Source organism: Miniopterus natalensis, chromosome X (genome assembly GCF_054644295.1).
Source record: "Miniopterus natalensis isolate mMinNat1 chromosome X, mMinNat1.hap1, whole genome shotgun sequence".
Lineage (NCBI taxonomy): Eukaryota > Metazoa > Chordata > Mammalia > Chiroptera > Miniopteridae > Miniopterus > Miniopterus natalensis.
The window spans coordinates 101,610,286-101,637,282 of NC_142103.1; the positions used below are offsets into that span (position 1 = coordinate 101,610,286).

General features: G+C 43.1%; 1 protein-coding gene across 1 annotated transcript; it reads right to left on the reverse strand.

The window, feature by feature from the left end:
• Positions 1–513: 513 nt before the first annotated feature.
• On the reverse strand, positions 514–26,997 carry PRPS2 (phosphoribosyl pyrophosphate synthetase 2). The gene is made up of 7 exons (XM_087829299.1): positions 26,864–26,997; positions 20,790–20,973; positions 11,842–11,940; positions 11,032–11,156; positions 2,909–3,082; positions 2,034–2,193; positions 514–1,923 (listed from the first exon to the last, which is right to left on the reverse strand). Exons 1-7 carry the CDS (start codon positions 26,983–26,985, stop codon positions 1,831–1,833), a joined length of 957 nt encoding a protein of 318 aa, XP_087685425.1. The 5' UTR covers positions 26,986–26,997; the 3' UTR covers positions 514–1,830.

The window sequence follows — 26,997 nt, forward strand, 5'->3', positions numbered from 1 at the left end:
TTAGATACAAGTCAATCTGTATTGCATAGCTGGTTTGACCAGGCCATATCATTTTATCTCCAAAACCATTTTAAGGTACAACAAAATGCTCATTTCTACAATGACCTAGTGACACTTTTTAACTTCCATTCCACCTCTGCTGTAGTGAAGCTTGAGACCTTCAACACTGTCCTATTCATTAATGACTTCAATAGATTTTACTTTTGCACCTGCAGAATTTAAGGAATTTATTCTGACCTTCAAGTTTTAAGATTCAGCAGAAGGGAGAGATATTGCTGATTATTCTATGCAGGCAAATTCTCCTCTTCTCGGGCTGAAGAATTCAGTTGATTGCGCACCAAGGTGCATATAATAAAATTCACAAAGAATTAAGGCATGCCCTCTGCCATAGTCAGGGAGGCACCTCACACAGGAGGGTGCTATCAAGGGTGGAGAAAGCAGTCTTCCCTCCATGATCACTCTGGGGCCCCTATTTGAATATTATTTTAATGAAGCAGCTAATGCTTAATTATTTGCACTTTTTTTGTAGGCCTTTCTTAACCACATTTTTCATGTAGTGGCTTTAGCTGAAAAAATCAGTTGCCTAGACTTGCTACTTCTGATTACAAAAAGCAAAAGAACATTAAAGCTCAAAGCTAAATGATGTTTAAATATGCATTTGGTGTTAACTCACCAAAATCCACTTTTTTATTTACGTGAAAAGCAAAATTATGATCAGATTAGTCAATTTGAGGGACTTAGAAGTTTCATTTTGGTGGAAATCCCCAACATAAAATTACTGGAAAAAAGGCAAAATAAAAGCTAGAGCTAAACCAAGGAGACGGGACAAAAAGTGCCCTACGAACTGTCCATCTGGGATGGACAGGGGCAAGCATGAATATGACAGTGAGCAGAAACTTGATCTACAAAACAGTTTCTAAATCAGATCTATCACTGAACATCATTTTGGAATTTTAGAACATGACATTTCATGGAAGTGATAGTTATAAAGTTTTTCAGAAGTGGTAATAAAAAAATACTGAACTATATGGCATCTAATATGTCTACTGTTTACCCAAAAATGTGTGAGTGGCCATCTTAAACTACATAAAATTTGGTCCAAATTAAGCACAGCCCTAACCAGTTTTGCTCAGTGGTTAGAGCATCAGCCTGAGGACCAAAGGGTCTTGGGTTCAATCCCTGGCCCTGGTTGGGGCGCGTGTGGGAGGCAACCAATCGATGTGTCTCTCACGGTGACATTTCTCTCTCTCCCTCTACCCTCCCTCCCTTCCAGTCTCTCTAAAAAAAATCAATGGAAAAAATATTGGGTTAGGATTAAAAAAAAAAATTAAGTACAATAACCAAAAAAATATATATATATCATGGTATTATTAATTTTCTAAAGTTTTCTTAGAAGGGCTCAATCTATACAAGGTTTTACCCAAATGTCCATAGGCATTATCATTATATATCTACATAGAAGTCTTTATCCTAAAGTCACCTTTGGCAACCCTGAAATATATAAATTAGGAACTTCCACATTGGAATTATATACTTGAAAGTAGTAGCCTCAAAATACTGACAGGACAAAGGACAAAGTCACCTATCAGAACCGGTCAAGATGACAAAACTATTTCTGACTTATAACAGTTCACAGATTAAATAACCACCACCCTCCCCGCAAACTGGAAATAAATGGACTCGAGCTATAGAAGGGGGAAACAGTGGATCTTGGAGGATACAAAGATCTGATGCTTTTGCATTCTAATTACTGAGTCCTAAAGCTAAAAAATCAGATAAAAACACACTAGTCAGAAGCCAGCAGGCTTGCTCCGCACCGGGATCCTGGGTTTACAGTGGGACGTGGCTGAACAGGTAAGACACGGATTCACCGTTGTGGGTCCTGCGGATCGCCTCGGCCAAGATCATCGAAATGTCAATCACCTAAACGCCAGAAAATAGAAAAGGGGTGAGGAAAGTGAGGCATCTTAGTGATATTTAATTAAAAACATAAAAGCCTCACTGCTTGGCTCTGCCTGGAGTGTAGACGGTACCTGGATCTTGGAGCAGTGAATCATTTTGTCTTCTTGTGGAATTGTGTTTGTGACAACAACAGCCTCAAAGGAGGCACTATTTATCCTGGAAATAGCTGGCCCTGAGAAGATCCCATGGGTAAGGATAGCATAAACTTTGGTGGCTCCGGCTGAGATAAGCCTGTAAAACAGAAGAGAAAACAAAAACAAATCAGTCTCCTCTTAGTGTGAATTTAAAAGGAAAACACGAAGCCAATTCCACTCATGTTCATTAGCCAAAACCAGGATCTTTAAGGTAGGAGCTGCCAGCATACTCTGTACGCCATTAAATCCAGGACCACTGACTTTGGCCCCGGGCGCAGGGGATTCTTTATTGTGCTGTGGCAATTCCTCCCTCCCCTCAGCTGTGATGACCCAAAATGTCTCCAAATACTGTCCAATGTCCCCCCAGGAAGCAAAGCTGCCCTTGGTTGAGAGTCACTGCTTTAAACCAAAACAGCCAGAAGACAATCATTCTGACATATCAATAGAAAAAAATCATTGATAGATTTTTATGTTCTTTGTTTTATACTGTCTTTGAAGGCTGGAGTGAAGGCCGAACAGAAGGAAGCCCGCAAGATGGTCCCTTCCCTTCTGTGCTCAGTTTCAGGGAGCACTCTTCCTTGGACCCTTTATAAAATCCACTGACAGTTCAACCTTGAAAATGACAATCAGGCCATAAAGGACCATGGTTTTCTTCCTACCAAGGAAAAATAAATGGGCTACAACCGCCTTTGGTCTGAAAAGCAACTGCTAAGCAAACAGCAATAATGAGGAAAAATAGGCCCCGTTTTTAAATGCTGACATTTTCCCCTTCTTAATGATATCCTAACACTTTCCCAAACTGTCCCTCGTACTTGTCGGCAGCATGGCAGATGGTACCACACGTGTCAGCCATGTCATCCACAAGGATGGCCACACGGTTCTTCACGTCGCCCACCAGGACCATCCGGTCCACTTCATTCGCCTTCTTCCTCTCTTTGTGAATCAAGGCAAATTCCACATTCAACCTGTCCGCTATCGACGTGACCCTGCGCAGACACAAAAGGGCTTGTTAAATATGTTCAAGTTGTATGTTAGGAATATAGTAACCAACCACACTCGAGACAATGAGAGAATCAGGTCTCACTGGTAAGGCCACGCCTGGTCTGGGATATGCCTGAGCAACCGCTGGGAGAAATGTGCTAGTGACGTGGCCCTGCATTTGTGGCAGCTGGTGATGAATGTCAGGGTGCCTGATCACTGGATAAAACTACTGGATAAGAAACTGATATTCAATTTGTTAGTGTTACATGGTAATGTTTAAAATCACAGGCACAGTCTTGGCCAGTGTGGCTCAGTTGGCTGAGTGTTGTCCCATGCACCATGGTTGCCGGTTAGATTCCTGATCAGGGCACATGCCCAGGTTGTGGGCTTAATCCCCAGTAGGGGGCATGCAGGAGGCAGCAGATCAATGACTCTCATTAATGTTTCTCTCTCTTCCTCTCCTTTTCCTCTCTCTAAAAATCAATAAAAACATTTAAAAATAAAATAAAATCACAGGCACAAGTTAAAGCAAGTTACTTGGAAACTGCCATTTGCACATTGGGTGCAGCTGGTGGGGACAAAGTCCTGGTTTATGCAGCCATGGAACACACAGGCTTAGGAAAATGGGCTCCACTACACTCGAGGCCTTGGGAGACTGTAAATCATGGGTCTGGCTTCTCTGCCCATCAACTGAGAATGCTTAAAAGCCATCAGCTCAGAAAGGGCTGAGCTGGTCACAGAAAGAGAAGGTGACAGGCCCAGGCTATCAGTAAGCCCGGGACATTCTGGATTTTTCCCAGGAAAAGTGGGCTTAAATGAGGAAAGCTGACCACAAAATAATGCCATAGATATAATGTGACATGAAATAAGATTTTACTATTTTAGTTTTTAGAGTAACAATCAATCATTATGCAATTCAGTTGAAAAAATACTACTGATGGAAGAATACACATACACTCACCCCCCCCACCCCAATCTAGTATGCAGTGAATGGAGGACCCTAGCTCCGTAAATTGGTAAAGTCCTGATCCTGTTCACTGCACTATCCTCAGATGGCAGATGGCAACCAGGAATGGTGCTCATGGGTGCTCTGATCAAGGACAGAGTAGGCAAGTCTCTATGCCCCAGGATTCCCTTGCCTGTTTCTGAGAATGTTCAATGACCAGAATTTTTTAATTGTGGTAAAATACATATAAAATTGAATTTATCAATTTAACCATTTTAAAGTATACAATTCAGTGGCATTAAATGCACACATCCTATTATACAACCACCACCTCTAACTTACAGACCATGTTCATCACCCCAAAAGGAAACCCTGTACCCATTAAGCTGTGACTCCCCACTCCCCCCAGCCCCAGGTCCTGGCCCTGGCAACTATGAACCTACTTTATCTCTATGCATTTACCTATTCGGAAATTTTCATAGGAATGGAATCATACAACGTGTGGCCTTTTATAGCTGGCTTCTTTCACGTAGCATGATGTTTACTAGGTTTGTCCATATTGTAGCATGTGTCAGTATTTTATTCTTTTTTATGGATGAATAATATTCCATTGTAAGGATATAGCACATTCTGACTATCTACTCATGTGCTGATGGGCACTTGGGTTGCTTTTGCCTTTTGGCTCTTGTGAACTGTGCTGCTATGAATGGTGGCACACAAGTATGTTTGAATCCCTGCTTTCAAGTCTTTTGGGTACATACGTAGGGGAAGAATTGCTGGGTCACATGGTTAAGTCTGTGTATAACTTATTTGGCCAGTATTTTACCAGCTTCCAACTTGGTCAAAGACTACAGCCAACTGTTTCAGATCGTAATATTTTTTCTATACTGAAATTAGCAGGGACATCAGTTGCCTCAAGCAAGGAACATAAATGAACCTAAGGCAAGGCCACCTTTACTCCATGATGGAAACAGCTGCAATGCTCGGTGACAAAGGGAAATATCTTTATAAACGCATCACTGAGCTGCAGGAGCAGCAGGAATCTTCAGAGGCAGGGTGTAAAAGTAGAAGCTGGTATGCAGCTAAGTTCTTGCCCTGAGGGTTTCCAAGGGCCTTACATGATGGCGGAGATCTGGGGGATGGGAGGAAGCTGGGCCCAGCTGGGACCAGAGTGTAACAGGGATGCTGAAGGCTCGCTCTTCAGAACAGTGAGTGAAAAGTAAATCTGCTGCCCAGGCGGGGCAGGGGCACATGTGTCTGCAGCAAGCTCCATGCTTAGTGGAGGGGGTTAGTTCTCTCTCAAGAGCTGCAAACTACATGTAGGTGCTCCTGAGGGTTATTCGTCCAAACCCCTACATTGTGTATGATGAACACCCCCAAGTGGAGAATTTAATTCAAAGTGATACTTTGGGCAGGCACTCCAAGGAAAAGGGAAATGATAAGAGATGCATTGGGATGCCGTGGGGAGAGGGGGTGGAGAAAGGCAAGCAAAGACGTCAGGCAGTATGTGGACAAATGTAAATAAATGTTGATTACATAAAACCACAATGATAATATCTAACTTGTGGAAAAGAAAAAACTACACTGGACAACAGCTTTAAAGCACAAAAGATGGTGGTCACAAATCAAAATGTCAGTAATCGTAACAAAAAAAGGACCGAATTTTCCAGTTAAAGACAAAGGCTGTTAGATGTGCTAAGGGAAGACACCAACTTCAGATCTCCAAAGTCCATGAAGCAAAGGGAAGTGTTACTATGAGGTCAATGTTCTTCCTACCACCAAAATATGCATCCTTCCGCCTCCAACCAAAACCAAGCTGCTCTAGCTCCACCCTTCATTTCTAAATCTATTTATCACTGGTTTCCCAACTTAAGGAACTGAGCAAAAAATAATAATAATAATTTTGAATACTGACAAAAATTTTGCCTCATAATCACCTTAAAACACATCTACTATCTATATGCCAGTTTCATAAAGGAGAAGCCATTTAAGCTCTAATTCAAGAAAGCTAGTTTCTCAGAAAACAAGACAGATTTTCCCAAGAAAAGACTCTTGAACACCTTATATACAATGTGTATGTATATTACAGCATTGGTTTATTTGTAAGGACCAGGAAGATTTCAGCATGGCAGGGCTCTGGGCCACAGCCACCACCAATGTGGCCTAAGTTCCATGTGTGCGCAGTTGTGAAGTCCAAGTATAACCTGCAGGCACACCTCTACCAGGTGATCCCACTCATCTACTGTGAACAAGCAGACCAGCAGGGGGGCCCAGAGGTGGGGTGGAAAAGAAACTGAGCTATGTGGCTTTGTGGGGGTGGGGTTAAGCATGGGACATGAGTGGGGAACCCCAATCACTTCAGGTACCCAATGTTAATGCCAGAAGCAGGAAATAAAGGAAAATACCCATGCAAAAATCCCCCTGGGTTGACAGAACATTCCTATTCCTAAATAGTCTACAACTCTTCCTTTACATGTATATAACTGAGACGTAATATATAATCCTAACTAATAATGTTGAGACAATGTATCACACAGAAATCTTAAGAAGAAAAAGCTAGAAGGAAAATAGTACATAGTTTGATTTCCATTTCTTCAGGACACGTTTACATTCTTTCCAATAGAAAACCAATAAAAATTAAATCTGAATTACGTAGTTTCACCAACTTCTTGTGCCAGTTTTGGTTAATATTGACTATCTCAACAGTGGCAGGTGTGTTTCCTTCTAAGGTTTATTTGCTCTTAGCTGTCAACCCAATCAAGCTTCAAAAACTACCCAAGAGTGACCTCTTGTGGCGACATTAAGCATTTTTTGGACTGGGAATGAGTCAAGTCTCAAAGCTTTTTCTAAGGCAGCAAGCTCCAATTTGTGAGATAAATAATATATTCTTTAGTGAAATATGACTTTTTGTATCAAGCAAAGAAGTCACAGATAATGTAAACTACACATATCATGTGTTACCTATGACACTGTTCTGTCAGTTGGGAAATAGCTGAATTCTAGAATATGAGGATGTGAAAGTGTAGCAGAAACTGGGGAAAGGGAAAAAGGAGTGGCAAAAATTTCAAAAGGAACACCCCTGAAAACCTCTGACTTTCCTGGCAGAGGGAGCAGGGGTGGGACTGCTCCGAAAGGGCTCTGAGCAAACAGCATTTCAATGCCAAGGGGCTCTGAGCAAATAGCATCTCAATGCCAACAACTTACTCTGACAGTCGATTCTGTACTTTTTAAAGCAGGAGTTGACAGGGAAACTTTTCATAAAAGATGGTATTTTGTGTAAATAAGGGGGAGATGAATTATTTAATAAGTAGTTTTGGAATGACTAGGTGGCTGAGGGGAAAAGAGTGGACTCTTATTTTAGTCTTTATTCCAAAACAATTTTCATGTCAAAGAAAATTGGAACATTACAAAAGAAAAGAACAACTTGGGGTGGTGAACACACAGTACAATATTCAGATGATGTATTCTAGAATTGTACACCTGAAACCTATATAATTTTATTAACCAATGTCACTCCAATAAATTCAATAAAAAAGAAAAAAAAGAAAAGAGCAATCCTGAAAATAAACAAAATCATGAGAGAAGAAAAATGTTGAGAGAAGGTGAATCCTTCAGAAACCAAGAAGCCATAATGTGAAGGATAGATAGATAGGATTATATAAGAATGTTTTAAAAGTCCTGCAGAGAATCAAAATATACAAAGGGAAGAAATGAAAAACTTGGGGAAATTTCTGCACCCCCCCCCCCCAAGCACACGAGAAAGGAAGGTGTGACCTCTTGCCTGGGTGCCACTCCTTACAATCCAAACTAAAAGGCCTCTAGCCAACAGAACAATAGGCAAAAGGTAAGAATAGAAGACCTTCATGGAAAATAAACATGCCTGAAAGAGTGCTCGACCTTATACACAGCAACCCAACATCAAAAGGTTTTCACTGATCGAGACGAATGTTCATGCGGTTTTAGGCACTCACAAGTAAGTCTATGATGAAAAAGAGGAAACAAACCAAAGCAAACAGTCTGGAACATGTCTCTGAGCCTCAAGAAGAGCCTCAGGCAGGCCCTTAAGGAGGTGTTCCAGAAGAAGGCATTGTTATCATGAGAGATGAAGACCTTCCAGTAGTGGAGCAAGATGTGAAGGTGGAAGACAGTGATATTGATGATCCTGACCCTGTGCAGGCCTAAGCTAATGTGTGTGTGTGTGTGTGTGTGTGTGTCTCAGTTTTTAACAAAAAAGTTTAAAAGGTAAAAGAAAAAATTAAAGTAGTAAAATCCTCATAGAATAAGGTTGTAAAAAAAATATACGGTGTCCCAAAAAATGTACACACACTAACAGTTGATAGCTCAATTTTGAAAATGAAATGTATTTTAATAAACCCTGCCTTTATAATTATTCAAGGTGTGTGTACATTTTGGGGGGCATCCTATATTTTTGTACACCTGTATAATGTGTTTGTTTTAAGCTAAGTGTTAATATAAAAAAGTCAAGTAGTTAAAAAGAATTTTAAAGTTTATAAAGAAAAAAACAGCAAGTTAACTAAGCTAAGGTTAATTTATTATTGAAGATATTGTTACAATAAATGTAGGTGTGCAGTGGACTACGGTAGTGTCCAGTAACGTCCGAGGCCTCCTCACGCACTACCCCTCCCTCCCCGAGGCGCCAGAACAGCTGCTGGGCCTGCAAGCCCATCCACGGGAAGCGCCCTGTCCAGGGGTCCGTCCTGTATCTCTCACGCTGTGTTTTCACTGTATCTTCTCTGCGTTTAGATATGTAAACACACACCGTTGTGTTGCAGTTGCCTGCAGCGCTCAGTACACTAACATGCCGCCCAGGCTTGCAGCTTAGGAGCACCAGGCTACAGCGCGTAAGCGGGTGTGCAGGAGGCTGCGCCATCTAGGTTCCTGTAAGCGCATTCTGCGATGTTCACACAGTGACAACATTGCCTAAGGACATGTTTCTCAGAACATATTCCCACCGGTAAGCAACCGTGACAGTACAAACAACAGTGCACATGAATGAGGAAAGGGAACTGGTTAAAGGAACCAGAACATGCACATACAATGGAATATAACCCAGCTGTAAAAAAAAACAATGGAACAAATTTAAGGGTTTTTTTTTTTTTTAATCCTCATCTGAGGATATTTTTTCCATTGTTTTTAGAGAGAGTGAAAGGCAGGGAGGAGGGGTGGGAAGGGGGGGAGGGGGAGAGAGAGAGAGAGAGAGAGAGAGAGAGACATGGAACAGAAAGACATCAATTAGTTGCCTCCTGTTTGCGCCCTGACTGGGGCTGGGGATAGAACCTGTAACCCTTTGGTGCACAGGCCAAGGCTCTAACCACTGAGCCAAACCAGCCAGCGCAAATGGACTTGCCATATTGAATACAGATTCCACTGTGTGACTTAAGTAAATTCCAAGTAAGTTACAAGCATTTACACTAGAAATTATTCCAATATGTTGCTCACATTTCCGTCTTCTTACCCAGACAACACTTAGAGTATCTTGCCCCTGGAGGGCCTGGCTGGGGGCACATTTGGGAGCATCACACTCTGTGCTGGGCTGACACGGCGCTGCTCCTCGCCCTGTTGCTGCCCAGCTGGGGTCTTTGCAGGTTAACTTTCTGTTTCTCTCTTTTATATATTTGTGACCTCCTTCAATGGCCGTTTCCTGCTGCTGTCAGAGGCCCATCTCCAGCTGTGCCCCACTCTTCCTCCTTTTCTGTGCTAGGAACCTAAGCAGTATCGACAGCACACAGCAGCTGAGCGCACAACGGGGCTCTTGTAAGAATCAGGACCTCACTTTCTGGGCTACTCAGATTTTAAGTTCAATTCTAGGTCCCTAGCTGGGCTGTAGGTGGATGAGGGAGCCAAATGAGGTGACAAGCATTTGCATTTTAAAGATGTCCCAAAGCTTGATGGTCACTGGTTTAGCTTCCTTGCTTTCTCACTGGGCTGGTGGACAGAGGTCTCTTTTACCGCTCCCTTCCAGATGGAGGCACCTACCTGGGCATTAAAACTCCATTCCATGTTTTCTTCCTTCCCAGACAGCAGCTGCACCGTTCCACAAGGTCACTCTGAGTCACCATGCCCCAGCATGCAGTAGAGCACTACCTGTACCGATTGCTCCTTAGTTCCTCGAGTCCCTGCAAAGCCTTCCTGACTTGCTGCTTGGTACCATTTTCCTATGCCATTCAGTGTGCTCCACTCTGATGCTATCAGCGCCATGCCAGTCTCTGTGCAACTTACTCATGTTAGAGCTAGTAACTTTTCTGTCACCCCACGGCGCTGGCTGACTGCTGCCCGGTGACCTGGATCAGCAGGCACAATGAGGCCGACTTCAGCGGGGAGTGCTGACGGCGCAGCAGGACCTGTGGAATTGTTGGTTTGCAGTCTGGGACCAATTTTAATGGGAATTTTCGCACCGTAAGGGTTCCCGCACCATCGGGACAGAGTAGATATCCCATTGTACATTTACACGTGGCATAGGCCTTCAGTTTGATATCTTGTGGATGCCTATTTTTTCCCATTCGAAGGCCCTGGTAAAGCCTGGCATTCTCCCTGGACTGTAGGGGAGAGGTCCCCCTTTCACCCCCTTCTCTCTGGAGGCTCCTATATGGGTGCTAACACCCCAGCCACGAGCTTCTTCCTGGATCTGACACATGACACACACACCCCCCCCCAGTCACCAGAGCATGGCTTTCAGCCCTTCTTTATTTCTTGGCCCCAGATAGCTCCCTTCCTCCCTTCCTTTTTTTTTTTTTTAATATCTCTTTATTGATTTCAGAGAGAGGAAAGGAGAGGGAGAGAAAGAGAGACAGGAACATCAATGATGAGAGAGAAACATCTATCAGCTGCCTCCTGCACGCCTCCTACTGGGGACTGAGCCTGCAACCTGGGCATGTGCCCTGCCTGGGAATCGAACCAGCAGCCTTTCGGTGCACAGGTCAACACCCAACCAGAGTCACAACGGCCAGGGCATCCCTTCCTAATCTGCTTGGTGTGGCAGGTGCCTACCTTTTGGCTCCGCCCGCGTCGGGGGAAACAATGATACAATTCTTCCAATCTGTGATGTTCTCCCGAATCCACTGCAGGACCGCCGGCTCTGCGTACAAATTATCCACAGGAATGTCGAAGAACCCCTGCGGGGAGAAGTCAGTGTCATGCTCCATGCCTTTTGAAAAGATGATCTTTCGTTAAAAAAAATTTGACTTTTTTATCCAAAGGAAGCCTTTTCAACAGACTCCTTTTTCTTAATTTTAACAGAATTAAATAAAAAGACACATATGTTCTAGGAGCATATTTCAGTTCCATCTGTTATCTGTGGGGACACATTCTATTACCTTATGATCACCTATATTCTAAGGAATACAGAATGGGTACAGAGCAGTGGGGGAGATTTGTTGCTTCTTATGATAAGCCCAAAATACCTCACATTCACTGTACCACAGAGTAGGCACAGGATAATTGGGCCTGTTTGCTAGATGAAGGAACTAAGTTACGAAGAGGTGAAGAGGTTAAGACATTACGACTCTGCCATTCTAATTATTTTACCAAAGTTGCAATGGCATTATAGCATTTACTACCAGGAAGATATTCCCACTCCTCCAAAACTGACTGGACACAGGGGGGTGCTGGGGGCAGGCAATATCAACATGAAATTACATTTCCAAGTTCAGTCAAGATGAAAAGCCAGGAGAGTCGTCATATACAAATTCAAACACGAGTCACATTACCTCTTTCACAAATTATTTAACTTAACAGTTAGGATTTAACTTGCATTAAGCCCCCAATGACAACCAAGGGCAAGAAAGAAAATGCCAGCACCTGGATCTGAGAGGCATGCAGGTCCATGGTGATGATGTGATCTGCGCCAGCGACCGAGAGCATATTGGCCACAAGTTTCGCAGAAATTGGAGCACGACTCTAAAACATAAAGACATGGATTTTATAAGAGGGAAAAGGGAAGAGATGGATACTTTCAGGTTCTTCCCACTAAGGTTTACATGAGAAAGATAAATCACAGCTGATTTACAACATGTTCATAAAGAAAATTAACAATAATTGTAAAGTATTAAATTATTTAATAATAAGAAAGTTACATGTTATAACAACAAAAAGTATCCATTCCATTTTATTCACCAAATATTTACCATTTACATATACTATTGCAAAATAATGTGCTTGACACTGGGTGTAGAGGACAAATGTTAAAGAAGCCAATAATTAACCTGTTGACGTGTAACAGCACTATTTGAGTAATTCACATCGTGACAAGTGTGTGGAATAGATACCGAGAGAGGCAACAGCACGGAGGACATCAAGTTGAAACAGGCTGGTTGTCAGAGGCCCTCCGAGGAAGCGGCTCTAAGACGGGCAGAGGCAGGGAGACCAGCGTTCCAGAAAGAGCAGCATGTGTGACATCACCGGGCTGAGATATCACATCCAGGAACTGAACTAGGTCCAGTGTGGTCACAGGCAGTGGCCCAGGGGAGAGTGTAAACGCTGCACGGGGAGGTAGGGCTACCTCCTGCACAGCCTCGAAGGCCAAGGCCAGCTCTCAAAGAAGAGTTTATGTTCTGCAGCTGGGAGCTAATGTTTAATGTTACAAATTAAACAGAAAACAGGTTGAAGAAAGAACACCTTAAGGTGACTGATAACATTTAGAGAAGCAGATGCGTTGTTGTTTACTGACTGTGTGTCCTCCTTAAAGTGAGCTAACTTCTCTAGAGCTTCAGCTTCCACATCATTAACTATGGATAGTAACTCTGCCCACATTAAAAAAAAAAAATCCAAGAGATTATACAGACATGATTAGACCCTAGGAAAAAAGTTCAGTATTTTGCTGTAAACAATAGTATTCCAATATACCAGCCACAAAAAAGAAAATATAAGCTTAAAAGATTTCATTCAAACTTAGACAATATTATGTCATTTATCTCTCAATAAAGCTGAAAAAGACTTCATTCACAAGAGTAAAAAAAAAAATCAATGATCCCTGTTAAATACACATACACACATACATATTCATGTAAAACACAAAGGAATTACATCACAATGTCAACAGATAATTTGTATTTTCTCTAATACACTATTATTGTTTTTTAAAAAGAAACATTACTTTAAAACAATATAAATATATATGCAAATATACACACACACAAATTTTTTTCAACAAAGAATTAGAAGAACTACCCCATAATTTTAACAGATTTTTCTAGATAGTGAGATAATGGGAAAATCTTTTTCTCATTTCTTTAAAATTTTCAATCTTCTCAACTAACTATATATTATCACTCATGTTTTCACTGTTTACTCCCCTGTTCTGTTCCACATTACCTTCGGGTTAAGAAGCCCGCCGGTCAGCCTGGCTCTAGCTACCGAGAGCTGGTCCTCGCACACACGTGCCTCTGCCACATGGGTCCTCCTGCACTCTGTCCTGGGTCTCTCTCTCTTCTGGAGGACACCTCAGTGCTGTCTACACCCATACACCCACCACACCTCCATTCCACTCCATCTCCACTGAGCCAATGTGTCTGACCCTCCAGATCTGGTTCAAATCTCCAAACTTTAAGGCACTCTGAGAACTCCAGAACTAAATGATCTGTCCCTTCTAAAGGGACATGGCACTGGCTGAGCATCTGGCCCCCACTATTTGGGACCACCTGCTGAAAGACTGACATGAGAAGATATTATATGTACGGATGTCAGGGTTCACAACCAGACCATGCAGTCCTCAAAGACAAAGAATTGGTTTTGGAGATTTTCATATCACACACCTTGCATACGAAATTTATGTTTGATAAATATTTCACAGTAGAATCTCTATAACACCAAGTATCCAAGATTTCATCATTAGCCTCACATACTGTGAAAATTATTTAGCTTAACAAAATCCCAGGACAATTAAAATAGTAAACTGATCACTGGGACTTCATTGTAATAGAATCTGACTTGCAACACTAGTTGATTTGGGGCTCTTCCTATAATTTTATAACCGGCAAAAATATTCTTCTGTTCATCTCTCTCAGTGGCATCGAGCATTTGTTACTTTTCAGATCCAAACCACAGGACCTCATTTACAAATTTGGGTTTTGCACTGCATTTCATAATTTGGCTCAATAACCAACTGAATCTTGCAGGAAAAATGATTTACAAGTTAACTGTCTTTACAGCCAATAAAAAGGAAAATTAGTATGACATTTCAACAAAGGTAGAGTCAAAATCCAGTCATCAAAAATAAAACGTTCGCCTATCCTAATAAAAAAACACATCCAAGATTCTCTGGCTATTTCAGATCTTATTCAATGTAGCAGATGCCAACCTGCTAAAAGTATAAATTTGACAACCTTGAAAAATGGACAAGTTTGTAGAAATTCATGTCAGGACAACAGTCCTCATTTTTTCAGTTAAGGAATAAAAAGAAACAGTTTCATAATTGAAAAGAGAACGGAACCTTGGAAATAGTTTTGAAAAAAGCTACAAGTCTTCTATCACCTGCAAAGTAATTATCTGCAGCCTTGCCCGCGTCAGGCCGCGTTTGCTGGGAAAGGAAGCTAACAATTACCGAGTGTTCCCTAGAGCAGGCGCCAGCGAACCAAGGCCCTGTGACCTGGTTTTGTACAACCTGTGAGCTGAGGATGGATTTTACATTTTTAAGTGGTTGAAAAACAAGCAAACAAAGAACAATAGATGGTGACATTTGAAAAGTATACGCAATTCATATTTCTATGACCAGAAAATTATACTGGGACATGGCCACACTCCTTCAGCGCCATATGATATACGGCTGCTTCCATGGAAAAACAGTGGAGTTGAGCCGCTTGTGGTCCACAAAGCCTAAAAAATTTGATACCGGTTCTTTTTTTAAATCCTCACCCAAGGATATTTTTTCCATTGATTTTTTTTAGAGAGAGTAGAAGGGAGGGAGGAAGGGGAGAGAGAGAGAAACATGGATATGAGAGAGACACATCGATTGGTTTCCTCCCAAATGCGCCCGGCCGGGGTGGGGGACTGAGCCTGCAACCGAAGCACATGCCCTTGATCGAAATCAAAGCCAGGACCCTTTGGTGGGCAGGCTGACGCTCTAACCACTGAGCCAAACCGGCCAGGGCAACACCTGGTTCTTTTTGGAAAATGTCTGCTAAGCACTTTATACATAGTAGCAAATATTATCCTGAATTTACGGATTAGGAAACTAAGGGCACAAAGAGTTCCAGTTACCCTTACGAAGGACAAACTGAGTGACTAATGGCACTGAAATTCAAACCCAAGTCCACCCAATTCTGAAGTTGGAACCCCAGAGCTGAGACCACTCCTTCTACAATTAATACTGTATCATCATCATTTCCCATGGTGGTGTTACATTGTGCTAAAGTGCCAAATTCATGAAACCCTTCCTTCACTGTCAGAACTTGGCCCTGGTTTCTTGCACACATAAATAAAACCAAAAATCAAACTTTGCAGGTATGCAGGGCTTGCTCAAAAAGAACCAGTGAGGTTGAAAAATGACAAACAAGCTTTGAATATGGTTAAAATGCTCTAGCTTTTTCTGGGCTCCTTTGCAGGTACCTCAAAGTAGATCAATTACTTGGAACTTCTTTGGCTTAGATGTCACAGGCAACACAGTTCTCTGGGAGGGAAAAGACAAGAGGAGGGCTACCCAGCGGGAGAATTTTCTTTCTGAGCCCAGAGAGCAAGTGTGGCCCATGCTTTCCCATCGCCCTCAAACACCACATGACATTTAGCCTACCTAAGTGAAGCCAAAAAAGGGAAGAAGTGTTTCCCCCATCACTCAGGGTTTCCTCATCACTCGCCCTTATAGGTAAAGTCTGCTCAGAGGCTCAGGTTATTTCTCTCAAGCCCTTGTTACCTCCACTTTGATGCAGTTTCCCAATACAAAGCCAATCCATTTGATCTGAGAAATGATTAGAAAAATTATTCATAGCTATTACCAGCAATATTAAAAACACAAAAGTATACCTCAAATGACAGACAAAATTAAGAATTGCCCTTTCCTTTTGTTTGCTGAGAGGCTTTTTTTTCTATTACTGCTTCAATTTCATCAGTTCTTATTGGCCTATTCAGGTTTTCTGATTCTTCCTGATTTAGTTTTATATAATCTCACTCATATGTGGAATCTAATAAACAAAATAGACTGAGGAACAAAATAGATCCAGAGACATAGAAGCATGGAACAGACTGAGGGATCTCAGAGGGAAGGTGGGCGTGGGGGAGTGGGTGGGAGAGAGTAATCAAAGAACTTCTATGCATAAATACATAACCCATGGACACAGACAATAGTGTGGGGAAGGCCTGGGAGGGGCGGATGCAGGGTAGAGGGGATCAATGGAGAAAAAAGGGGGTGGTATCTGTAATACTTTCAATAATAAAGATAAATTGAAAAGAAAAAAAAAGGATTGCCCTTTCGACCAGTTTGGTGAAAGAATGAAACTGTTTTCCTACTTATTATAACATGAGTCACACTGACTACACAGACATGACAGTTAATGGTGTCAGAACAATCTGTATGTCTTGGCCAGCTCCAAGGTCAGTCCCAAAGCTAGAGGCCTACAAAAGGGTGGCCGTGTGTCTGACTCACCCAGGCAGCCGGGGTAGACACTTGTTTCCTGATATAATTATTCACAGAGCTCCCTTCAAGCTCGAGTGTCTTGGCTTAGATGATAAAATATATAACACTATCTCAAAGCTTGAACTGTCCTTAAAATGTCCACATATTAACACATCAATGACTTCCTTCAACATGTCCCAAAGACATCAGGTCCTAATCCCTGGAACCTGGGTAACTGCTACATTATTTGGAAAGAGGGTCTTTGCATATGTGATTGAGTGAAGGGTTCTGAGATGGCAGTTATCCTGGAGGGCCAGAATGCTATCACATGTACCCTTAAAGAGGGAGATATGATGGAGATAAGACGAAGGCCATGTGAACATGGAAGCAGAGGAGTGAGTGATGTGGCCTCAAGCCAGGAGCTGGAAGGACCCTCCCCTGGAGCTTCTGGACAGACCGCTGTCCCACCTTGATTTTTTACTTCTAGCCTCAGAAGTTTAAGAGAGTCTGACCAGAGTGGCTCAGTGGTTGAGCGTCAACCCATGAACCAGGTGGTCAGGGTTCGATTCCTGGTCAGGACACATGCCAGGTTGTGGGTTCCATCCCCAGTAGGGGGCATGCAGGAGGCGGCCGATCAATGACTCTCTCTCTCATCATTGATGATTTTCTATATCTATCTCTCTTCCTTCTCTCTGAAATCAATAAAAACACATTAAAAAAAAAAAAAGAAGTGTGAGAGAATATACTTCTGTTGTTTTAATCTACTCAGTTTGTGGCAATTGATTATGGCAGCAATAGGCAATTCATACAGCCCTCCGTGAGTCCTTCTATTCTATCAGTTTCTCTAACAGGAAACACAATTATAGCACAGTGATGAAGAAAGGGTGAAGGGGAGGAAAGAAATGGGTGCTTGAAATGGCTCCAAACAGCAAAACTGTGAACACGCCCCACCATGGGAAGAGGGAGGAAGCACTGACAGAAGATGAAGTTCCATAGAACAGCTAAAGCCACCAGGGTTTTCAGAATTCTGTGGTGCTCTTTTTGTCTGCACAATGGCAAGGGCCACTGCTGGCCATCAGAGACCAGAGGCCAGGAGCACGTCACATCCCCTGTGAGACAGGAGACCAGCCAGTGCTCGCTTCTCTATACAACAAAGACTGCATTATCAATGCACATAAGAAACAAAGCCTGAAAATGCAACTTTGGGAACAGTGGCCAATGGAATACTGCAAACAAAGAATGTGGGAGTCTCAATATTTTTATCAGTTAAAGAGGAAGTTAGGCTACAAATCAGTGGGAAAGGGTCCTGTAATAATAAAAGGAACCATTTATTGAAGAAGATACAATTATCAAATATCTTAGCCCCAAATGCAAAAGCTACTAGAAGTGAAAGGAGACCAGACTACAAATTACATAATATGTAATTTACTAAACCGCTTGCCACATGGAAGATACCAGTGGCAGAATATTAGTTCCTTTATGACACACACAAGGATGTGGTGCTAAACCATCCCGCGGAAGCACAGATGGGAGGAAGAGGTAAACAGACTACATTGATGGGACAAAATTAATAAATTAGAATGTAGCAGCTAAAAATGCACATGAAACTTGCAAATAAAGTCTAGAAGCTCCATAAATAACAAGTGGGAGGTCATAGGCTCCACAGTAGTATATGTGACTTAAGGTTTTGGATGCCCTGAGCTAAAGCTAAGTCACGATGTGACAGACAAACACACAACCAATGGATGCTCTAATCCAGGGTCTGCAAACTATGGGCTGTTGGCAAAATCCAGCAACTTGTTTTTGTATTGCTTGTGAGTTAATGGCTTTTATATGACTAAATAACTGAAAGCAAAATCAAAACAAGGACATTTTATGGCATGTGACAATTATATGAAATTCACATTTCAGTGTCCATAAATACAAGTTTTATTGGAATCCAGCCACACCAATCATATATTGTCTGTCTCTGTCTGATATACAACCAGAGTTCAGTAGTTACCACAGACACATACAGCCTTGTACAGAAAAAGTTGGCTGACCCCCTCTAATCTAATCAGATGTCAAGTGCAGAATGGAGTTTCAGAGATCAAGATTCCAGTGAATATTAATTAGGCTGTGTTCAGCATAGGATGGGGAAACCACACTACCTTGGTATATGAATTCAAATTTATAAAGGAAATTTTTTCATACATGAGGGGATCTTGTGTGTTTAGAAATTTGTGTTGTTTCAGAAAATGAATTACGAAGATAAATGGAGGTGTACTGGGGAAAAATTTTCCCACAATCAGTTACCATATCACTGAATAGCACTGTTTCTTATAAAGTGGATGGATTCATGTGGAACCTGACCGAACAGCCATTCATAGGACGTAGAGTGGATAACAGCTTAAAAGTTGATCCCTGTAGTGGGCTGAATGGTATCCCCCTAAACTCATGTCTACCCAGAACCTCAGGATTTGACCTCATTTGGAAATGGGATCTTTATAGATATAATGAAGGTAAAGAGCAAGATGAGATCATTCTGGATTAGGGTGGGCCCTAAATCCAATGACTGCCCTTTTATAAAACAGGCAGAGACACACAGAGACACAGTGAAGAAAGCCATGTGAAGACAGAGGCAGAGATGGGAGTGATGCTAAGAGAAGCCAAGGAATGCCAGGAGCCATCAGAAACCAGAAGAGGCAAAGGCGGCTAACCCCTAGCATCTTGAGAGGAAGTGCAGCCCTGCCCACACCTTGATTCCTGACGTCTGGCCTCCAGAACAGGGAGAGACTACGTTTCTGTTCTTGTAAGCTACCCAGTTTATGGCAATTCACAACGGCAGCCCTAGGAAACTAATACAATCCCCTTTAAAGTTCCCCTCCAACTCCATCTTCATTCCTATCATGCTAGTGTTGCTAAAAGAATAATTCAACATTAGCTTCATTCTCTTGAAAGGTTAAAAAGAGATAAGAAGAAGAAACAATGCAGCGCTGGCTGGGTGGCTCAGCTGGTTGGAGTGTTGTCCCATGCACCAAAAGGTTGTGGGTTCAACTCCTGGGCAGGGCACATACAGGAGGCAATTGATAGATGTTTCTCTCTTTCTCTCCCTCTTCCATGTTCTATAAAAATCAATAAAAACATATCCTTGGCTGAGGATTAAGAGAAGAAAAAACCAAAATCAAAAACCAAAAACATGTAGAGATCTGGTGTGTCCTTCACCCAGTTTCTCATGGTAACGTTTTGAAAAACTACGGTACGATATCCCAGCCAGGATACTGGCCCTGATACAGTCCAGTGCCCTGATTCCCACTCCTCCAGTTTTCTGTGCTCACTAGGTGAGCAAGGGAGTGGGTACTGAGTTCTATCCACCACCACAAAGATACACAACCATTTCATCACTATAGGACAGTGATCTTCAAGTGGTGTGCCACAAGAATACTTAAAACCTGCAATACCTGACTATTTAGTCACGGGCACTGACCTCTTTTCCCTTAGATTGTCAAACAAAAAAATGACAACAGCCAACACAACAACAGCCATTTGGTGTGAATGAATCAAAAGTATGCCTTTTTTTTTTTGTCAGATCAGCAAAAAATATATTTTTTGGTGTGCTGCAGAATTTTAGTAATTAGTTTATGTGTGCCAAGAGATGAAAAAAGGTTGAAAATCACTGCTATAGGACTATAATGGTGTATATGTGTGTGTGTGTGTGTATATAAGCAAATTTTATTTATATATATATAAAATTTGCTAATGCTCACTCAAGGATATTTTTCCCATTGATTTTTAGAGAAAGTGGAAGCGGGAAAGAGAGAGAGAGAGAAACATCAGACGAGATCAGGCGTGTTCAGGGTGGTATGGCCATACACAAGAGAGACACATCAATTGGTTGCCTGCCACATGTGTCCCAGTAAGGCTGGGGATCAAACCTGCAACCCTTCAGTGCGTGGGCTGACTCTCTAACCACTGAGCACACCAGCCAGGGCTACAATGCTATTTTAATACCTGCAAAAATATGCTTTATCTGTTTCTATATCTATAAATATTAACATGATGACAGGTTCAAAGACAAACCTTTGGAAAAGCCAAGGTGAAAAAGCATGTTTACTCGATCATTAAAATAGAAGGCAAATATTTTCTAGATATTCTAAGGTAACATGAGGAAAACAGTCAACGTTCACCCAGAGCAGGTTCCCCCAGCAGGACGCAGCGCTCGTACCCTGTCCTTTTTATCCTGGCGGGCGTACGGAAAGCACGGGATCACCGCGGTCACCCTGGAAGACGATGCAATCTTGCAGGCGTTGATCATGATGAGAAGCTCCATCAAGTTGTCATTGATCTCTCCACAGCCACTCTGGATGATGTAGACATCTTCCCCTCTCACACTTTCACCAATCTCCACGCTAGGAGAGGACAGATGCCACCCATTAATCCGAAAGCATGTGTGTCTGAAGACTGGCCAGGACTGAGCAGACAGTGTACTCACGGCTAAGATGTATTACAGCAAGAGCAGACAGCACAGGGGGCCAAGGGGAAAAGGGCACAGGCGAATCCCGGCGCAAGCTTCCAAGAGATGGCCCCGGTGGAGTCACACAGGCTGAGCTTAATTCCCCCAGCAATGAGCTGTGACAACGTGTGAAGTGCTTGCTGTCTACCAAGGAAGCTCATTAGAGACTCAGTGTCTGGGGGGTTTTACTGGGGGGGCTGGTCACGTGGGCACCTTCTGTCTGACACACAAAAATTCCAGGCTCCCAGGCACTCACCATTAACCACACTGTTCATGCTGTAAGCCTTTCCTATCAGGGAATGGAGGGAACCCTTGCAAAAGCTAAGTTCCCAGAGGCCAGCCTAGGGCCACCTTGCAAGCAGGCCTCTTACATATATAAGGGGACTCTTACATGCTCCTTAGAAATTTGTCTCGGTCTTGCCAGGTTAACGCTTTTCTGCTAAATATATTTAATTATTTATATTTATTAAAGTTACATATGCACATTGCTTTAAAAAATTCAAATCATTCGGTAAGGCTTGTAACAAATAGCCCAGAGGCTACCAATTTCAACTCTTGATATGTTTTTTGATGTTTATCTTCAAGCCTCTAGCTAATGTTTGCGCTGCTTCACTCCATTTTATTCTAGGCCTCACGTGGTGACTCCTCCCTGTGAAGACGCTGATTTAGCTCTTTCCTGCTTGTCCCATCGCCAGCTTCATGTGCAGCCTCCCCACCTCCCCCAGCTGTCGTCCCAATATAGATCAATATTCTAACCAAACATGAGCACTACATAACGGTGTAAAGGCTGCTCAGAGCTGAGCCCATCCAGTAAACTTAAAGCAGTTTATAGTATTTCCCTTTTATGCAGTTTTTGGGGGTTTGTTCTCCTTGGAGGAAATTATCCTATCTTTTCATCTGCTAAGTGTTCTAAGTACTCAATACAAATTCCAGCCTAAACACTTGGCTAACAATCTAAATCCCATGAGGTCAGAGGCCTCGAGGTCAGTCTCCACTCGTTGGCCTACTTCGCCTCGCCCATGGCTGTCAGACCTGGGCCTCACAGCCAGGGCTCAGCTGCCCCCAGGGGGTTCCCTCCACCCCTCTGCCACTCCCCATTTCCCACTTTCTGTACTCTTTCTCAGCGTATACTTCCTTGTTTTGCTAACTGGCACTCTGGTAGTTTCTTGAGAAGAGTAAATAGGAGCTTTGAAAGTCTTAAAGAATTGAATGTTGGAAAATGTCTGTATTTTGGGTACAGAATTCTGAGTGTTCAGCCGAAGAGGCAGCCTGCCCATCGCTCGCACGTGCCTTCCATGGGAAGGGAAGCAAAATGGTGCTGCGTGCTCAGGCTGGTCCTTCATGGAGTGCTGCCAAGAACCCAGGACAGCGTCAGCTCTGCTGCAATGTTTTCAAAAGGCAAATCTGTTCCAGTGATTGATATATGAGAAACAATTTGAGTATGACATGAATTTTGCAATTGCTTTCCCATGACTTCTCATCCTGAGATAATACAAAAGATTGCACTCAGCTAAATGGAGACACTGAGAAATACTTCAAACACCCCCCGCCCCCCATACCCCTTACAACAACAGCAGCCATACCCACCCACATCTGCTGTCACAACTTTCCCCGCCAATTCTTACCACCCTCCTTTGAGCTCCTCGCAACTCAAGCTGCATCCCTTCCAAGACCCACTTCATCAAGGAAGCTGAAGGTCTTTTTCAACAGAAAGTGTCATATTTATTGTAGTATTTATGCATTTTTTAAACAAGTGACTTTTGGGAGACCATATAGTAGCCTACCTGAATCAACAGGAGCTTCTACCAACCTCAAGTGATTAGAAGACAAAAATGAAGTTTTCCCAGTTGACATGATCTGAAAGTGAGTTTTGGTAATAGTGGGTCATATTCTTGCATGTGCTCGGCTATAGAATAAAAACAGTTCAATGCCAACCTTAAGATGGGAGGAACAGCAGAATTCTATGTACTCCCTCCGATCTCAAGTACAAAGGAGATAAATGGAATTCCTTTGTGAATATCACATCAACTGTGGATGAAGTCACTTAGGAAGTCACAGTATTATATAGCTCATGGGCTGAGAATCTCCAGCTCATGGGCTGAGAATGATGTGGTAGGAAGAACAATGGCCTCCTAAAGACATCTTCATCTTAATCCCCTGAACCTTTGAATCTGTAAGTTTACATGGCAAAGGGGAAGCAAGGTGGCTGATGAAATTAAGGTAATAATTAGCTGACCTTAAAATAGGGAGACCATTCTGGATTGTTCTAGTTGACCAATATAATCACAAGGGTCCTTGAAAATAGAAGAGAGAGAAAGAAGAGGTCTGAGAAAGGTGTGAAGACTAAAGTGGGGTCAAAGAGATACTGCATTGCTGGCTTTGAAGATGGAAGAAGGGGCCAAGAGCAAGGAATGTGGGCAGCCTCTAAAAGCTGGGAAAGGCCAGGGAATGAGTTCTCCTCTAGAGCCTCCGGAAAGAACGTAGTGACCCATGATGGACTTCTAGCCTACAGAATGGTACAATGCTACCGACACGACAGGGGCCTGCAAGCCTAAAATATTCAGTATCTGGCCCTTGAAAGAAAAAGTTTGCCAATTCCTGGTGTAATAACTGTTTATCCCCAAATTTCAGCCTCTTTGGCTTAATCTTCCTCAGGAACCTAAACCTCATATTACTAGCAGTCCAGAGAAGGACAGAAAGTACTATTACCATGGCAACTTTTTCTCTAAAGCTACTCCTGCTTCTACTCATAAAGATCATCATGACTGATCTTTATTCTAGGGTTTCTTTTAAAGATTTTTTTTTTTTTTCAAGAGAGAGAGAGGAAGGGAGAAACATCATTGTGAGAGCAAAACATCGATTGGCTGCCTCCTGCACGCCCCCTATTGGGTATCGAGCTCATAACCCAGGCATGAGCCCTGACCAGGAATTGAACCAGCAACCTTTCAGTGCACAGGATGACGCCCAACCAACTGAGCCACACTGGCCAAGGCTATTCTAGGACTTTTAAAAATTGTGGCCAGAAGGCAGCATCTATTTGCTCTTCAGATAAAGGATCTTTACTGATCCTGAAAGAAGAAGGCTGATGAGTTTATCTGAGTCAACAATAAATGGATGTATTAATTAAAAGATGGCCTCAGACTCTTTAGCACTTTTCTCATCAAGAAGATTCCCCTTAGATCTGGGAGGATTCTGCTTGACAAGAGAATGTGACAGAAGTTGAGGATGCCCATATCCTGCCTTTTGGAATACTCACTCTTGGCACCTGGCTTCCATGCCATGAGAAAGAAGCTCGAGCAGCCCCATGGAGAGGTAATGAGGTTCCTAACCAACCTCCCAGGCAGAAACTAGTACTAAATTACCAGCCACGTGAGTAAGCCATCTTAGAAGTGAATCCTCCAGCCCCAGTTGATTGTCTCAGATGCCACATGGGGCAGAAATAAGCCTTCCTTGCTGAAACCTGCCCAAATTGCAGATTTGAGAGTCAAAGAAATAATTATGGTTTTAAGCCATGAAGTTCTGGGGTGATTTGTTACACAACAAGAGATAACCGGAACTTTGTGTCTTACAACACAGCTAACGACTCTGTGGGCTTAACAGACCAGGATAAAATGTTACAACAGACGTTCAGACACCATCATCAGGGCTGTCCTAGGACGTCATCATGGCATCTCAGTGGCCTATAGTAAAGCTGTGACAGCCATCTCCCTCACATGTGAAATGATTTAGAGATGAGAAGGTATAATTAAAAGGCTCTGTGTCCAATTCAGTAGTGTTTGAAAAATGGGGAATGGGAGCAGTGATGACCAGGAGACAGTGAACAAGGTTTCTGGTCCTGGCTAAGTAAGAGATTCAGGAAGGGGCCCCTTACATGAATTGAATCAATTCTCTCTTCTTTTTGCCCTTCTGTTTCTGGTCTTAGGAACACACAGTAAAAATTGGATCACTAGCACAGTACCTGGTACAGAGAGGGCTGTTGGTAGAAATCAATCTCTGGATCTACACAGTTCACAGGAGAGAAAAGTCAAGAAGTTAACCTTTTAGAGTCTAGATATTAAAAAAACATAAAATGTAACTATATAAGCAATTCCAAGACTTCAAGTAGAGTGCATTTTGAGACTTCATGATTTCTAATTATCAAGTGGTAGTTATAAAATACTCAAAACTAAATAAAATTGAGTGTGCTTTAATAAGTACTTAAATGTCTGAGTAAGTGTCACTCAACAGAAATCCAACCCTGACTTCACAGTGGACTTCTGATCTAGATTACCCACGTTCTTTAGCAGGAAAGGATTGGGCTGTACTGAGATAACATGTAAGAGTGACATATTCATTTTCAAAATTCACTTCATTCAGAAATTTCTCCTTTACTTGTATGATGCCACTTCCTGAACAAAACCTATTATCCCATTCTTCTTGTATTCTTAATGCTACTGCAACTTGCATAGGATTGGCAAAATATTGCAACATTCAAACCTAGCTATACTATCTTTCCCCTGAGCCCTTGACATCCTCCTGGTCCTCTTTATTAACTCTGCAAAGATGAATTCTTTAGCTGAAGGAATCCCAGCATTAATACTACCTGCTATTCAGTCACAAATCTTTCTTCACTTATATTATCATCAGGGCTGTGTAATTATTATTTCCCACCAGGAAGAAAGGATTCACCTCTCCTAAAAAGCTGAGAACAAACACCATCTTCCCCATAATGTATTAATATAACACCTCAGTATCTAAGAAACATTTTGCCTAACATAAGGTCATCAAGATTTTCTCCCATGTTTTCAGCTAGAAAATTTTAGTTCTAGATTTTACATTTAGATCTATGATCTATTTCAAGTTAATTTTTTGAAACAGCAGGAAGTATAGATAGAGGTTCTTTTTTTCTGTTTTTCCCAGCTGGCACCAACTGTTCTAGTACCACTTGCTGAAAATGCTGAAGTGGGTCTTGGCCAAAGATAAGAAATGATCAGTAACCGTGTGGGGCGCTAGACATTTAAAGGGAGGGGCGGGGGAATGAGAGCAACTTGAAATTCACAGAGCTTGGAGGACTCGGGCAGTGGAAAAGGGAGCCTCTGGCCCTGGCCTCACTGAGCAGAGGTGCCAGCTTCTGGTGGACCTGAGACAAGGTTGGCACTTGCACTCCAGCCAGGGACGGTTGCTGGACACAGCAAAGTCTCAGAACTGCGAAGGGGCTGAAAGTCCATCATCTCTGAGGCAGAAAAATTGGAGGAAGCACAGGGAAACCCAGCACGTGCGCACTCGGAGTTCCCACGCTTTTTAAACCCTTTGCACAACCGCACCTGCTGGTTAACCCAAAGGGTTGCACTCTGACTGCTCGGGAGTCACCTGGTAGCGTTCACCGCGTTGCTTCACAGACCGTGGGCTCAGACCCCCCAGGACAGGGTGGGGAAGCGGCGTTTTACACTGCCCTAGATGAACCGGGTGCGCAGCCCGGGTGGGGGGCGGGAGCAGAACCTTCCCGAGCACGCGGGGTTTGGGATTAGCCCGGCAGGGTCACAAACCCGGCGAGCAGAGCCAGGGCGGCCCTCCCCGCGTGCCCGGCACCCGGGCGGTTCCCGCCGGCGGTGCCCACCGCGCCCTGAGACGCTGTGACCGCCCCCAGGTCGCCCTTCCGGGCTGGGGCCGCCCTCCTCGGTTTTCCGGGGCGCCGCGGCGGTGGCGCGAAGGCCGCGTCGTGGCCTGCCCGCCCCGGAAGGGGGAGCGCCTGGCCGGGCCCCGCAGCCGAGCGTCCGGCGCCCTCCCCGGCCTGGCGGGGTCCCCACCTGGTCTCCTGGTTGCTGAACTTCTTGGTGACCACCTTGCCCAGCTCCAGGCCCAGCCGGTCGGCCACACGCTGGGACAGGTCTTGGTGCGAGCTGCCGCTGAACAGCACGATGTTGGTCATCCTGAGGCTCGA